General features: G+C 40.4%; 1 protein-coding gene across 5 annotated transcripts in view; it reads left to right on the top strand.

Moving 5' to 3' along the window:
* The window catches only part of pds5a (PDS5 cohesin associated factor A), a 30,794-nt gene that overhangs the window by 10,444 nt on the left and 4,275 nt on the right, over positions 1-16,075 (top strand). For all 5 annotated transcript variants that reach the window (XM_078260151.1, XM_078260160.1, XM_078260135.1 and 2 more), the window contains exons 3-29: positions 1,048-1,251; positions 3,118-3,204; positions 3,327-3,424; positions 4,556-4,682; positions 5,342-5,422; positions 5,581-5,721; positions 6,697-6,812; positions 6,982-7,076; positions 7,198-7,343; positions 8,263-8,414; positions 8,878-8,991; positions 9,241-9,322; positions 9,410-9,458; positions 9,594-9,733; positions 10,583-10,698; positions 11,294-11,399; positions 11,599-11,759; positions 11,958-12,081; positions 12,267-12,425; positions 12,599-12,667; positions 12,873-13,009; positions 13,192-13,315; positions 13,780-13,984; positions 14,745-14,859; positions 15,073-15,205; positions 15,607-15,726; positions 15,893-15,955. In XM_078260151.1, coding sequence (XP_078116277.1) covers positions 1,048-1,251; positions 3,118-3,204; positions 3,327-3,424; positions 4,556-4,682; positions 5,342-5,422; positions 5,581-5,721; positions 6,697-6,812; positions 6,982-7,076; positions 7,198-7,343; positions 8,263-8,414; positions 8,878-8,991; positions 9,241-9,322; positions 9,410-9,458; positions 9,594-9,733; positions 10,583-10,698; positions 11,294-11,399; positions 11,599-11,759; positions 11,958-12,081; positions 12,267-12,425; positions 12,599-12,667; positions 12,873-13,009; positions 13,192-13,315; positions 13,780-13,984; positions 14,745-14,859; positions 15,073-15,205; positions 15,607-15,726; positions 15,893-15,955 — 3,264 coding nt within the window. The remainder of the gene's footprint in view (positions 1-1,047; positions 1,252-3,117; positions 3,205-3,326; positions 3,425-4,555; positions 4,683-5,341; positions 5,423-5,580; positions 5,722-6,696; positions 6,813-6,981; positions 7,077-7,197; positions 7,344-8,262; positions 8,415-8,877; positions 8,992-9,240; positions 9,323-9,409; positions 9,459-9,593; positions 9,734-10,582; positions 10,699-11,293; positions 11,400-11,598; positions 11,760-11,957; positions 12,082-12,266; positions 12,426-12,598; positions 12,668-12,872; positions 13,010-13,191; positions 13,316-13,779; positions 13,985-14,744; positions 14,860-15,072; positions 15,206-15,606; positions 15,727-15,892; positions 15,956-16,075) is intronic.

Below are 16,075 nucleotides of genomic sequence, written 5' to 3'. Positions count from 1 at the left end.
ACAGCGACAGCGTTTTTGGGGCTTAAAAACGCAAAAAGTGAAACCACCCTCCAGAGTGGAAATCTTAAACGCTCCACCGTCGCGTTACCGTCTAAAGGGTAAAAACGCAAAAGTCTGAGAGAGAGAGAGAGAGAGAGAGAGAGAATTACTGATGATTATTTATCAAAATTCTCATTGTGTTAATATTTTGTGAAAGCACCAATAGTCAACACTACAATATCGTTGCGGTATCGATATACAGGTGGTTGGTAAAAAAATATCGTGATATTTGATTTTCTCCCTATCGCCCAGCCCTAGTGCTGTGGCTTATCACGGTCAACTGTGTCGGTCATCATCAGACAAACATGCAACTCCTAGTCGCTAGTACTGTTTTGTGCTAAGATGTTATATAAACAAAGTTACTTACAGTAATGAAAGCCAGCATTATTTGCCTATATCTGAATGGCATTTTGCAGGTGCGCCCACTTAAAAGTGCTGCTGTGTAAATTTTAGTATTTCATGCTGGAGACGAAAAAAGGCTGTCCAAACCTTCTGCCGCAGCAGCTCCATAGATAGGCTACTTCACTCCATGAATGATATTGTCTAGATTAGTGGTTTATCACCTTATAACCTTTTCAGGTCAAGGACCCCTAAACTGACAAATGAGACCACTGAGCTTCATTTGATGAAGATTTTGTCCCCGGCTCCTGCATCTCATAGGATTTTTGCTTTTAGAGATTTAATTACAGAAAGTGTATGAAACCCGTGAACAACATAGTCACACATTCTGTCATTGTGTTACTTATGGAGGAAATTATAGTGAAAATAAATGATTTCCCTTTTTTGCTGGGAACCTCCTCAAGGACCCCTAGGGGTCCCCGTACCCCACTTTGAGAACCACTGGTCTAGATTACACAAGACAAAGCAAACAAAAGCTGTGATGCAGCAGTCCATATTTTCTTATTGCAGAACTGTCAAACCTTCAAATTGCTTTACTTGTTTCATTTGTGGTATGCCCAGGATGGTTCCCTTCTCACCCTCCTCCTCCCTTGTCGTCCTGTTTCACAGATGGTGGTGAAAACCTACATGGACATGGACCAAGACTCTGAAGAGGAGAAGCAGCAGTATCTTGGCCTGGCGCTCCACCTCGCCTCAGAATTCTTCCTCAGGAACCCCAATAAAGACGTAAGGCTACTGGTGGCCTGCTGCCTGGCTGACATCTTCAGGATCTATGCTCCCGAGGCCCCCTACACCTCCCACGACAAACTCAAGGTTAGGAACTGACCCTTGGTAGCCTACTGTATGAAATCCTCTATCATCTATCCTCAAGGGAATAGTTTTCAAAAGCAGTCCAAGCGTCTGAGTTTTGCTCATAACACTAGTTGAAATGATTGTCTGCAGATTTAATGAGCTGTAGCTGACTAGTCTGGTTCAACGAAAGTACATTGCCAGGATAAGGCCGGCGACAGACTGGATGCGTGGCGTGAGCATGTCAGCTGCGTGGCGTGTCCGTTTTTATTTTGGCTCCCATGTTAACAGGTTAGAGCTTGCAAACTGCCTGCGTGACACGCACGTCTCACGTCTCTTGCCGCGCCGGAAACGCGTGCCTGCTAGAAATAGAACCGATGCCTATTTTTCACGCAACACGCAAGTGTGTTGGAAGCGTTTCCAGGCAAAATAGAATAGGAAAATATGTGTCATTTTGACACAAATACATATTAATAAATGACATATTGATGTTTGAAAGTCTCTAGGTTTTGACATAAATGCAGATATAAATGTAATTAAAAAAAAAAAATTAAGAGAAATCCATTTTCTAATATTGCACCTGTTAATACAGAACAAAATATTCTGTAGCCTATTTTGCCGTCAATACTGCCGACGTTGTCTTTGCTGTAATCAAATCAGTTTATGTTTAACATGGTATTTAATTTTATCAATGGGAAACATACATGTGTACAGACGAGGCTAGCAGCAGCAGCGCCGCGTCAGACACGTTTCTGGTGTGTAAAGACATAAAAAAATCCACGCAACAGAAACGCTGCGCTCACGCGACGCAGCCAGTCTGTTGTCGGCCTAAGCTTGACAAGCTGGAAGTCTGGCTTTACCACTCCCCTGCTGCCATCTGTGTGACAAAATCCAGTCGCTACAATAAACAAAAAGGAACAACCTTCGCGCTAGCAAGCTAATGTTACTTGCTGAACATGGCAAGTTTTGACGAAGATTTTAATCATGCAATAAGGCAGGTCTGCTTGTTTTTGTTTTTTTTCTGCAAATGATTGTAAAGATTTACAAAGAATATGTTTATGGCATTAACTATCTAACTGGAACGTTTGGCAGGGATTGCTATAGACTAAGTACACACGGCGATACACTGGTATGCAGGGAGTGTGTGGTAAAGCAAGTAAGAGAGTGACCGGGATAGCTTCGGAGCGAGTACCAACTCTAGAGGTGTAGACGGAAAAACAAAGTGTCTACCCTGTGCTTTCTCACCACAGTCGGAAAGCTGTAGCAGGAAAAGTTAACCCTCATGTTTGTTTTTTTCATGTTGTTTATGGAGAAGGAGAATCCGGAAATGAGTAGGGGGAAATGCAACGCTGCCAAGCCACGGCCAAGCGGACCAATCCCAGTTGTTGCGGTCTGCGTCGCCGCGACGTGCAGTTCCTTTTTTTGAGAGGTGCACATCAGGATACTGCATAGAGTACGGCGTAGGGTCCGTATCTACACGTACCTACGCTGTCGATTTAACACGGGACTATAAATTGGGCTTACGGTCTGGCAACGCGAGACTAGTAGACTAACACGAACATGAGCAAAATAAAATGAATGGCAATTCTATTATTTTACAAAATAAAGGTATATCATTTTTTATATATATAATATATATATATCTATCTGAGAAAGAGAACCCTGACTGCCTCTCTAAGTCATTAAGTCTTCAGTTCATTCAGGCTAATTTGGCTTTTGGCAAGCCAATGAAAAAAAAGTGCTATTAACTGGTTATTGTAGAATCGTAATAAACTTTGTCATTTTTTCTTTTTCTAATCAAATCTGCTGTTTTGGGGTCTTGCCAGAATTTATTTTCAAGCACTCCCCATTACTAACATAAAAACAAGTGTTTTCCTGTCTTGTCTCTAGGACATCTTCCTGTTCATCACCAGACAGCTAAAGGGACTGGAAGACACTAAGAGCCCTCAGTTCAACAGATACTTCTACCTGCTGGAGGTAATGCGTTTATGTGGTAGACACCACGAGAGGCTAAACTTGTGTTTTGTTAGTTGTGGTTCAAGGGACAGTACAACAAACTGCTGATGAAGGAGTAACTTGTGTTTTTAATGTTTCTCTAGAACCTGGCGTGGGTGAAGTCATACAACATATGCTTTGAACTGGAGGACTGCAACGAGATCTTCATCCAGCTTTTCAAAACACTCTTCTCTGTCATCAAGTAAGGCCCCTGTTATATCTCTCTATATCTTGTAACTGAACATTGTTTTTTCTTCTAAAAATCCTTAATATTACTGTTTATCAGACGTTTTTCATATTCCAGCATAGTCGTACTTGTATGTATGTATGTATGTATGTATGTATGTATGTACTTGAATCTGTAACATGTCTAGATAAGCTACATTTTGACTCCCTTTTTAGCATGTTTCATTTACCTAGTGTCACGGTAAACCAACCCTGGGAACTTGATTGCTCTCGCTACGTCTAGGATTATACCAGATACCGGTACTGATATCAATACCGTGACTTCGATACAAATTCCTAAACAATACTTTTTTTCGATACCAATTTAATAAAACAAAAAGAAAGTACAGCATTACACATTGTGGCACAAATCTTTTTATTTTTCAGCTCCTACTACATGAGCCCTGTTTGTGCATAACGTAGAATTTTTCCTGCCTGCCTCTGCGATGTGCAACGTTAGACAGCCAATCACAAACATTAGATCTTGGTAGAAGCATGCTGCATGCTTATTGGCTCACTTACGCTGATGAGATTTACTCCTTAGGTATTGAAATTGGGTAATGAATGACAAGGCATTTTTTCGATACTCGATACTTTTAGAGGCAATTCGGTCGGTGCCTAAAAAGTATTGAATTCGGTACCCTGCCCTACTCATACATTTGAAAACAAGGAACTGAATTATTAACCGCCGACTGAAGCCAGCGTGCTCCTCTTCGGTGTACCACGGCGTTGCCACTCACTTGACAGTTCATTTGGTATACATTGAGGACACGGACATAACATAACGTAAACTTGATAGGGAGAAATGTCAATTAGCTCAGAAAACGCTGATCCTCTCGTGCAGCCTTTTTCCACCGTCACATGTCCTCAGGCTGACCCCCATCCCTCTGACGCAGATAAGCCAGCACCCACCCAGGTCGGACGGCCAGGGAAATTAACGGCTGTATTATGACGCGTCACTAGAAACATGCAGACTGATAGATGTAATCCCAGTTACTGCTAGGACCCATTTTGACACCATGTGTTGAGGGGTTAAAATGAGTAATCACTCTTTGTTTTTTTATCTATTGTTTCAGTTTTTCTTTCATTTTCATCTCTTCCTCCACAGTAACAGCCATAACCAGAAGGTGCAGATGCACATGATAGACCTGATGAGCTCCATCATCATGGAGGGTGACGGAGTCACACAGGAGCTGCTGGATACCATCCTCATTAACCTCATTCCTGCACACAAGGTAGGACACACAAACACATTCATGTACATTATCTAGTTATAATGTCATTATTTGTATTAATTTTGTACAGTTTAGAAAGATCTTTAGATATAATTATGCAACTGTGTTGTATTTTTTATTTTATCTTTCAAAAATAAAATCTGCATATTTATTTTGAATATTAAATAATGGGTGAAAAACAGACAAAGCTTTAGATTAAAATCAGATTATAAAATAATCATTTGCAGCACAAACATGCTGGATTAACTAAACATTCTGATCTGTGCTCACCACAAGAGGACCCATATTACAAAATTATGGTAAATATTTAGGACAGCTTCTTGGTTAAAATCAGTGATCCTTTAAATCCGATAATGCTTTATTAGTCTCACAGCGGGGACATTTGGTGTGTTACAGCAGCAAAGGGGATAGTGCAATAACAAGAAACATCAGTAAAAAAAGCAAGATATAGCAAGTAGACAGACTTAATGGTTACATTTTACAGAAGTGCACATAGGAAATATATATTTTGCACAGTTTAGTATACAAGCCTTGCATATTTCTCAACCACTGTCAGCTGACATCATATTGGACTAGCTTGAAGTTCTGTGTATTAGTGAATATTTGATGTTCACTGTCAGTTAAACTAAATAATCAGTGTTTTACTTTCCTTGGAACAGAATCTGAACAAGCAAGCGTACGATCTTGCCAAGACTCTGCTGAAGAGGACTGTCCAGACCATCGAGACGTGCATTGCTAACGTGAGTAGAGCCTCACTTATTCATTTTCAGTTTGAGACTTTTGTTTTTCTTACTCTCGTCCTCAGACTCTGTCTACGTAAGCTGTTGTATGTATCTACAGTACATCTTGTTCAATGAAGTATTTGTCTCTCAGTGTTTTTTTTTTTTTCCTTCCTCAGTTCTTCAATCAGGTTTTAGTGATGGGCAAGTCATCAGTCAGTGACCTATCAGAGCACGTATTTGACCTCATCCAGGAACTGTTTGCTATCGACCCTATGCTGCTTACCTCTGTCATGCCACAGCTGGAATTCAAACTTAAGGTGAACGCAACACACACACACAGTCAAAATGTTAACTGTACATCTCACCTCAGATCACAGAGGACTAATGCTCTTGATGCTTTGCTCAAAACATTAACATTGATCAAACTATAGACGGTGTCAACTTTATAGGAGTGGTGTAACTTTGTAGTGTTGTTGTTGAATTATTTGTAGGGCAGTATTAAGGGGTAATGGACAAACGGCCAGATTTTAAAGCTTGTTTACCTTGGGTCGGCTTTACCTCTCAGTGTAAGATAATGCACATTGTCAGGTCTGTTATATTGGTGATTGACAACCAAGGACCCTTGTGCTTTTGAACAGCAAATGCAGGAACATACAAAAAACATGTTTTATTTTTAAGAGCGGCCTTTAAGACAGATTTTGAGGTAAATATTGGTATTGGTATAATATTGGATAATTGTGCAGGTAAAGCACAAGATGGTTGACAGTTTGTCTTACTTATTTGCATTAGGAGAGAGCTAGTCTATATCCACGACGTTCCACTTCCGGGATTGCTCCGTTGCCGCCGGATTTCACTCTTTTCAGCCGGGTGTCCGGTACCGTCCGCTTTCTTTGTGTTGGAATTCTAAACTCCGGTGGATTCTGGAGGAATGTTGGTTAATATGGGAATATGGTTAACTGCTCCTCAGATCTCTGCATTGTATATTCAGACAGCTAGCTAGACTATCTGTCAAATCTGAGTTTTCCCTGCACGACTAAAACTATTTTCAAACGCACATGTTCCACCAAGTTAATTCCCGAGGCTTTTTTGCAGCGGCACCGTGGCTCTGCCCAGTGCTTAGCTGTAGTTTAGTGACGATTGTGATTTGGTTTAAAGAAATAAACCAGACCACGTTTTTTTCCCCATCCCGGAATGCTGTGTGAACAAAGCGAGAGCAGGAAAGGAGTAAAATTCTAATTATTTTGGGAGGAAAAATGCACTTTGTATTTTACATGTTTTTCTTGTGTTTGCAGAGCAATGATGGCGAGGAGCGTCTAGCTGTTGTACGGTTGCTAGCTAAGTTGTTTGGGGCCAAAGACTCAGAGCTGGCCTCACAGAACAGACCGCTGTGGCAGTGCTTCTTAGGACGGTGAGTTACGTGAACACTATGCAGACACACTCGCACAAAGTGATGTTTAAGCTGATCCAGTTCAACCAGGAGAGACTAATTAATTAAAAGAAAAGGGATGCACTTGTTATACAGTACTAAAGATATATAAAATGGTTTTAGTTTTGTATAACGGATTTTTTTCCTCCAGGTTCAATGACATCCACGTTCCAGTCAGGCTAGAGTGTGTCAAGTTTGCCAGCCACTGCCTCATGAACCACCCAGACCTGGCCAGAGACCTGACAGGTTTGTTTGTTTTCTGACTCACTGTCTTCTTCACTCTTCTCTCTTCTAATTGAGTCATTTCTTTTAAATTATGCTTTGAACAAAAAGTGGTTACATTTCTTTCTCCTTATTATCCAATCAGAGTATTTGAAGGTGCGCTCCCATGACCCAGAGGAAGCCATCCGTCATGATGTCATTGTCACCATTATCAATGCCGGGAAGAAAGACCTTAACTTGGTCAACGACCAGCTGTTGGGCTTCGTACGGGAAAGGACCTTAGACAAGAGGGTGAGACAAATATGCACTCTCACGTGGGTAGTCATAGTAGCAGGTGGATGTATTTATTTTACTTTCAAATCCAAGCTCTTTCTGTCATCAGGGCTTAAAGTACTCCGGTATGGTGCCGGATTTCTGGCGTATGACTGTTTTAGAAAAAAATAATTAATTAATTAAAAAGTCTGCATGGGATTTGTTTTTTGATGCACTAACCAATCATCCACTGCGCCTTCAATGACCGACTGTGTTTGTGATTTAAAAAAATCAAATACTAGTGCGCACACAAAGACTGTGTGCGCACAATGGCCCAGCCACTGGTTGATCAGTGTAAAAAGCTCCAGACAAAAACTGCCTTGACAAAGCCGTCTGTTGCATACTGCAATTAAAAGTAGCAAAGTGCTTTGAGGGTTTGTTTTGAAATGTTCTTGTTTGCAGTCTTAATTTGTTGCTGAACCTGACTTATGACATTGGTTATTTAAAGAGAGTCGGCGTTAATATACAGTGACGCAAGGAACCCATATATTTCACAACAATCGAACAATGGACTTTATTATCAAAGTCGCATAACGGTTTGGATGTGGACATCGGATTTTGTTTTTCACAGCATTTCAGGGTGCTACACAGCGCTACGCAGGGCCTCAGTCTTCTGTCTGAACCCAATGCTGCAACCAGAAACACGCCTGCAGGCACACCGATGCGACCAATCAAAATGTTTAGTCCCACGTTATAGATTTTTGGTTGCACTTTGGAGCCCTGATTCAGAGTCTTACATTTTTAATTTGCTTATGACACACAAACCGTAAGGAATTTCCCTTAACACCAGGTTGCTCTTTTCATACTTGTACAATAAATGTAAATAAAATGTCCTCATCTGAATTTAAATCTTACCTCCCTGATCGGTTGTTCTTCCCTCCTCTCCCTCCCCCTATAGTGGCGTGTGCGTAAGGAGGCCATGATGGGCCTTGCTCAGCTTTTTAAGAAATACTGTCTGCACCATGAGGCCGGGAAAGAGTCTGCCCTGAAGATCAGCTGGATCAAAGACAAACTGCTGCACATCTACTATCAGAACAGCATTGATGACAAGTGAGCATATGTGCATATATATATATATATATATATATATATATATATATATATATATATATATATATATATATATATATATATTTATATTTATTAGTTTAATGTTGAAAAGGACAACACAGCTGTGTTGGACGTTTCAACCATGGTCAACATTACTTCAGTGTAGGTTGTCATGAGAAACACATAAACGTTAAGAGAAACTGCCGATATAGCCTACTAAATTGTCTTCTAAAAGCTTAAAGGTACTTTGTGTCTGTTGTACAATACATTTCTTTGAAACCTGCTTTTGTGAGACTTGGGAATAACAGACGATAGAAAATATGCTGAATGGACCAGCTAAGACCAGTGCTATTAGTACAGATTTTTGTTAATACAGAAAGTATTACTGCACAGTGAATTTATTTTGGTTTCCATTGTCTCTGTTTTCACACAATTCACGGAAACTCTCCCCTCCTTTTTTCAGGTTATTGGTAGAGAAGATCTTCGCTCAGTACATGGTCCCTCACAGTCTTGACACAGAGGAGAAGATGAAGTGTCTGTACTACTTGTATGCCTGCCTGGACACAAACGCTGTCAAGTCAGTAAACCTGCAATAATGCCTCCTCTAAGAAAAAACACACATTGTACACATAAATACTGACCTGAAAATACAAAACTGCACAATGGCCAGCAAACCCAACGTTTTATCTGCAAACAACATGAAAACAACAATACTAACAGCTCAATATGTTTGTACATATCACATGGACAGTATATTGATCAGCCCCTGTGTTTTTGCCAACTCTCACCTGTTTCTCCTTTCTTTTGGTGTATTCTTTGCTCTCAGGGCCCTGAATGAGATGTGGAAGTGTCAGAACATGCTCAGAAGCCTCGTCAAAGAGCTGCTTGACCTCCACAAGCTGCCAGTGGTGTGTTGACGCACAAAAACTAACCACCTCCGTGTATTTCGATGCAAAACATATGTATGACATATTTCTCTCTCTTTCTCCTGCTAGTCCGAGGCTAATAGCACAGCCATGTTTGGGAAGCTGATGAGTATTGCCAGTAAGTTGGAAACCACACAAACGTGTACAGTACACTTTCAATCCCCACGCTCATCTGTCATTTCTTCATAATGGTAAAGGTCCATTCCACTTAACATGACTGACATCCTAATTAAACTCTCCTGTATGTTCACAGAGAATCTGCCAGATGCTGGAAAGGCCCAGGACTTCATGAAGAAGTTCAACCAGGTTCTGGGTGAGGACGAGAAGCTCAGAGTTCAGCTGGAGATGCTCATCAGCCCGACCTGCTCCTGCAAACAGGCTGAGATCTGTGTGGTGAGAAGAACACTCATCCATTTAGCATACACACTCACTCACAGACAGGCTGCAAGTCTCATTCTCTCTCCTTATCTTGAACAAAGACTCGGTGCTGTGAGTTTGTTTTTGAGCCTATATTTACAAGGTAGCAGTCACAAATCACTCAAAATCCCTGAAGTGACGTTTTAGAGAAAGGACGTTGTGGCAGTTAATAAAAATGGTTAGTTTTTTTCTATATTTTCAAGGTGCAGTCACTTAAAAATGACAACTAACAGGAAATGTCATGCTATAAAAGAGGAGAACGCTTCTACAAGTACAGCATTAATAAACACCTAGTCTCACATTGCCAGACCTCCCTCCACAGCGCTGTGGAGGAGGAGAAAAAAGAAGAAAAAAAAGCTTGCTCTAGGTTTGTTGTCGTTTCCTGTAGCGAAGGGATATTGAGAACAGCAACACACACAGAGTGGAAGGTTAGGGGCGAAGCCTCATACACCGGATGTCAGGCTTTATCCTGGAAATGTATTTCTGTTGATCCAGACTAATTAAATGTAAATGGACTGTATTATTTTTTATATAGAATTTATAAGAATTTATAGAATAAATAACCGAGCAAACCATTCAACCTCTGTTTTTGTTTGAATCCTCATAATGTTAATCCGCTACCACATTAATATTAAAGACCTCAAAATCACCAGTCACACTCTTGTGTTTTAGTTGAGCACACATTCAGGGTTAAAGATCGAAGGTACTTTTAGGACGGTTGTCCTAGATTTAGTAATACAGACCTTGGCATGAATGCGGTGGAGATATATAAGCCAAAATCCATGAATGTTGGTACTAAAGGTGTACTGTTTGTACTGTGTGCAGAGGGAGATCACTCGGAAGTTGACGTTCCCCAAACAGCCCACCAACCCGTTCTTGGAGATGGTTAAGTTCCTGCTGGAGCGCATCGCCCCCGTCCACATTGACTCTGAGGCCATCAGGTCAGAAAGATTCCTGACATGTTCAACACACCAAGTGTCGGGGTTGGGTTTTACTTTCAAATTTCACAACAGACCAAAATATTTGAACATAGTCAAGTCTAAATTCTAATAGCAATAAAATGGATTAGAGTACATTTCGATTAAAATTGAAAGAGATGAAACTGGATTGTAAATCCTGTTCCATTGGATTTAAGTGTCTCTTTGTATAGTACACACAAAGAGGCAGTCATCTGACGGACCTGCACTCCTATCTCAGTAATAAGGAGCTTCATGTACTCTGTGTCATTGTGTAATACCATTAACAGGCTTTTCTAATTCACTGAGACACCTAGTGGTGGTGAGTTGTACCTGCAGGCCTTAGACAGGGAACAGGTTTAACCCTTTCTTCTTTATGGAAAAACACCATGAGAGAGGAAACATACATACTGAATGACTTCTAGTGCTTACGTTAGGCAGTGTAACAATTTCTGTCATGTTTAATACTTGCTATTATGTTGTCGTAAGTTATCCGAAAGTGCTCCAGGTTGTCGTGTAATGCACATTTAGATTATTTTAACAAAGGTGAGGTAATAACTTATAATTTGTTTTCTTTTAGTGCTCTGGTGAAGCTGCTGAACAAGTCCATTGAGGGCACGGCTGATGACGACGAGGAGGGCGTTACCCCTGATACAGCCATCCGCTCTGGCCTGGAGCTACTCAAGGTACATAGCATGGCCCAATCATACTGTGATAAATGGAAGCCAATGCCCAAAATGTAACCAGTGTGTGATTTTTTTTCTTTTGTTTGTTTTTTTAGTAAACGGGTGTAAACACGCAAAGTATGGTAACAGTCTTTTAAGGCTGGATTGTGTATTTTTTAAACAAATTAATGTTAGAAAAAAAATGATTTCTACTCTCTAGGTCCTGTCGTTCACCCACCCCACAGCGTTCCACTCAGCAGAAACCTACGAGTCTCTGCTGCAGTGTTTGAAGATGGAGGATGAAAAAGTGGCAGAGGCAGCCATCCAGATATTCAGAAACACAGGGCAGAAGATTGAGACAGAGCTACAACAGATAAGATCGTAAGAGAGAAATGACATTGTACTTAAAAGTGCAAATGATGAATTCAAACAATAGACATTTGTATTTGGACAGTAGTCTGTCGCTTTATGAATCTACAGGCGAAGGGTCCACACTTTCGTCACTTGCCATACTGGTCCACATCTGGGTTGAATGAAAGAAATAACCTGCATTGTGTAACTCATCCTAATGTCCATCAGGACTCTGATTCCCGTCCTGCATCAGAAAGCCAAGCGAGGAACACCTCACCAGGCCAAGCAGGCCGTCCACTGTATCCACGCCATCTTTAATAACAAGGAAGTGCAGCTGGCACAGATTTTTGAGGTAGGGGACCGTTTTCTTACTTACTGATTTGTAGGGATGCACCTTATATTACAAATTGACAACAATGTTTTTATTTATCAGTTTAACAGTTGTTTTTTATTTAACTTGCACTGTATGTCATCTTTTATTGTACTGACATTTCTTTGTTGGGATGCACTCACACAGTTTTTTCCCTTCACCCCCAGCCTCTGTCACGTAGTCTGAATGCAGACGTCCCAGAGCAGCTCATTACTCCTCTGGTGTCCCTGGGCCACATCTCCATGCTGGCCCCAGATCAGTTTGCTTCACCAATGAAGTCCATTGTGGCTAACTTCATTGTCAAGGACTTGCTCATGAATGACCGGGTGCGTGGAGATCAAACGGTGTACTGAAACAGTTACACACACACACATAATTGCACTTTTTTTAACAAACATTTTTATATTTTTGGACACCTGTTTTATGAATTACAACTTTCAACACATAAACCCAGTCAAGAAAAGAGTGAGAATGTGAATGTGCCTTTTTATGTCTCTAGTCAGTGGGAAACAAGAATGGGAAGCTGTGGACCACTGATGAAGAAGTTTCACCTGAGGTCCTAGCTAAGGTAAGAGGCAAACATATCTGTGGCATTTATTTCACTTCTAGTCCAATATGATTTTGCATTTTTACTGCAGGCATGCACATGTACGGTCTTGTGTTGATGACAAGGATTCGGATCTTGTTTGATGTTTTTGTAAACGGAAAGGTTTTCTTTAAAGATTTAGGGACCTCACTTTGTCTAATTATTCATGCTCTTCCGGTTCCCCCAGGTGCAGGCCATCAAGCTGCTAGTGCGTTGGTTATTAGGAATGAAGAACAACCAATCCAAGTCAGCAAACTCCACCCTGCGCCTGCTGTCAGCCATGCTGGTCAGCGAGGGAGACCTCACAGAGCAGAAGAAGATCAGGTAACTCGGGGCTTGAAGGTCACAGTAGAGCTGTTAGAGGATTAAGATGTTGTAGGGGCAAATCATTTCATACAGATTCCAGGATACACTTGGGGGAACACATTTACCAGTTGTAATTGATTTAAAAAAAAAATCATCTTTGTTATCCTTCTTCCCCTTTTGTTATTTGTTCCTCTTCACAGTAAGTCAGACATGTCTCGTCTGAGGCTTGCCGCAGGCGGAGCCATAATGAAGTTGGCCCAGGAGCCCTGTTACCATGACATCATCACACCTGAACAGTTTCAGCTCTGCGGCCTCGTTATCAACGTCAGTCTCACCTTTTATATCCCTTTTTTTTATTTTTTTTGGTAGAACCTTTTTTAACAGAAGACATTTTGACATGTCTCAGTAAGAGAAGCACAGGTATAAATGATGAATTTAATGATGGCCGAGTTCCATTTAGCTGCTTCGTCCTGGTATTGTGCATGCTATCTGATGGTCAGAATGGAGCCATTTTTAATGTCATTAGTAACACCTGTACTTTTCCTGCTATGACAAGTCAAAAAATGTCTGCTGTGTGAAAGGCCTATTATAATATACACAAAATTTACCTTATTATTATAATTTGCAAATTGTACTCTATGTGTACACAATGAGAACTAATTGACATGTCAGTTGATTCAGTTACAGTGTACCATATGAATAAAAGAAAACATTCTCATTAGTACTAATAATCTTTACTCTCTTGTGTGAATTGAGTCTAATTGAAGTCTATTCTTCCCTACATCCAGGACGAGTGCTACCAGGTTCGTCAAATCTTTGCTCAGAAGTTACACCTGGCTCTCGTCAAACTGGTGCTGCCCCTGGAGTACCTCGCCGTCTTCGCCCTGTGTGCCAAGGACCCAGTGAAGGAGCGCCGCGCCCATGCCCGGCAGTGCCTCCTCAAAAACATTTCTGTCCGCAGAGAGTTCATCAAACAAAACCCTCTCGCTCAGGGTCAGTGGATGGACCTATGGATGTTTTCATGTTGAAAGTTACTGAAATGTTTAATGTGTGCTTTATTGAGCAGCAGTTTTTTTTGTTGTTTTTTTTTAATCAAAGACCACATGAGCCAAGTTTCCATCCAATATCACCACAAATTTGAACAGATTTTCAGAAAATCTGCAAAAGTAAATGCAAATTAATGCCTGTTTGCAAATATTAGGAGTCGGGTGCACATAGATATAGAACAGTTTGTGGCGCTAATTTTCCAATCGGGTGCCATTAAACGACTGCAGAAAAAGAGGGTGCAATAAGATGAGTCATTGTTGTTTTTTCTTTCTTTCTTTTTTTTTTTTTTAAAGGCAATGGAACCCTAAAAGAACATTAACAATATGGTATACATGACAGTAATATGGCATTACAGTTTGTTTCATGTATTGATTTGAGGAAGATTATGGCCTCCTCACCGCCCCGCACTGATCTGATGTTTTGTCTGCTGCAGTTTTTTGTCTCTTTAGTGGAGTGGAAGTTTAAGTCACGTTTCCTAGCCGTCAATTACGTCTGTTTTATTGCACTTTGTCGCATTTGTTTTTGTCAATACACCAACTTTTAAAACCTCTTTGCAATTTTTTTTTTTTTTTTATATAGTTTCTAGATATTTCCACTGTTTTTTTTTTTTTTTGTTTTTTTTTATTCGCAAATTGAAAGTGCATAAAAACAGACGGATGGAAACCCTTATAGACATTAAAATTAGTTACTCTCACCCTTCCCACAGATAAACTTGTCTCCCTCCTTCCCGAGTATGTCGTTCCCTATATGATCCACCTGCTGGCCCACGACCCAGACTTCACAAAACCACATGAATATGAACAGCTCAAAGACATCAAAGAGTGAGTGTTGGCATACTATATTTTGTATGTTTTATGTCATAACCTGTCCCTGAATTTGATGATAAAGCTGAGAATGTCTTCTTTTTTTTTTAATGCTTATTTTTCTATTTTTATGAGAACATTTTATACTCTTGACTTATAATGCTAATAAGATAGAAGTGGTGATGACTGAAGCTGTGCCATACAGCATGTTTATTGTGCTTGTGTGTGTAGGTGCCTGTGGTTCATGCTGGAAGTGCTGATGACCAAGAATGAGAACAACAGTCATGCCTTTCTAAGGAAGATGGTAGAGAACATCAAACAGACCAAGGATGCACAGTGCCTTGATGATGCAAAGGCCAATGAGGTACACACACACACACACACACACACACACACACACACACACACACGCTTACTCAATGTGGCAAACAAACGACAACAAAAAAGCATCAAACAGTCCTCTCTAAAATGTTTCAAATAAAAAGTTAAATTAATGCAAGAATGTGCAAGATTTCATAAATAGCTAACATAGCATAGCTATACTTGATATAAAACCATTTTCTTTCGTTCTTAAACATGGAGCTTTAAGAATAATAGTCGTTAGTAAAACAAGCTGGTGTCCATAATGAATGAATGAATAAAATGATCAGGAAGCATTCTTTGTAAAGAAAGCAAGGACGCAAAAGCAATGAGCTAAGAGCTCTTTGTGACAAGTCACCTAATTATTAAACAATCATAACTGTGTGTCTCTTGTCTTGGTTACAGAAGATGTATATTGTCTGTGATGTGGCTCTCTTCGTTATCGCCAACAAGAGCACTGCATGTCACCTGGACTCTCCGAAAGACCCTGTTCTACCGTCCAAGTTCTTCATCATACAGGACAAGGCAATATATACACACACACACACACACACTTCTTAAGAATGACTTATAACCACTCAGTGGTAAATAAATATGGGCACACTCTTTTAATACTAAAGCCAAAATTATGACCTTTGTGGTTTAGCAGTTTATGCTAATCAAAGTTTTCTGCTGTGATTTCTTTCAACAGGACTTCAAAAATGATAAAGAGTATCTGTCGACAGAGATGAGACAAATGCTGCTCACTGGAAAGGTAAATCCAAAACACTCCAATTTACTGAGCAATCCACATTGTAGGTGATAATGCTTAACACTGTAATGAGTGTAGTTTAATTTGAAGGAAGGGCAGAGGGGCAGAATACATGACGTACAG

The sequence above is a fragment of the Sander vitreus genome, chromosome 2 (genome assembly GCF_031162955.1).
Source record: "Sander vitreus isolate 19-12246 chromosome 2, sanVit1, whole genome shotgun sequence".
NCBI classification, from domain to species: domain Eukaryota; kingdom Metazoa; phylum Chordata; class Actinopteri; order Perciformes; family Percidae; genus Sander; species Sander vitreus.
This window is presented reverse-complemented; position numbering and strand designations above follow the sequence as displayed.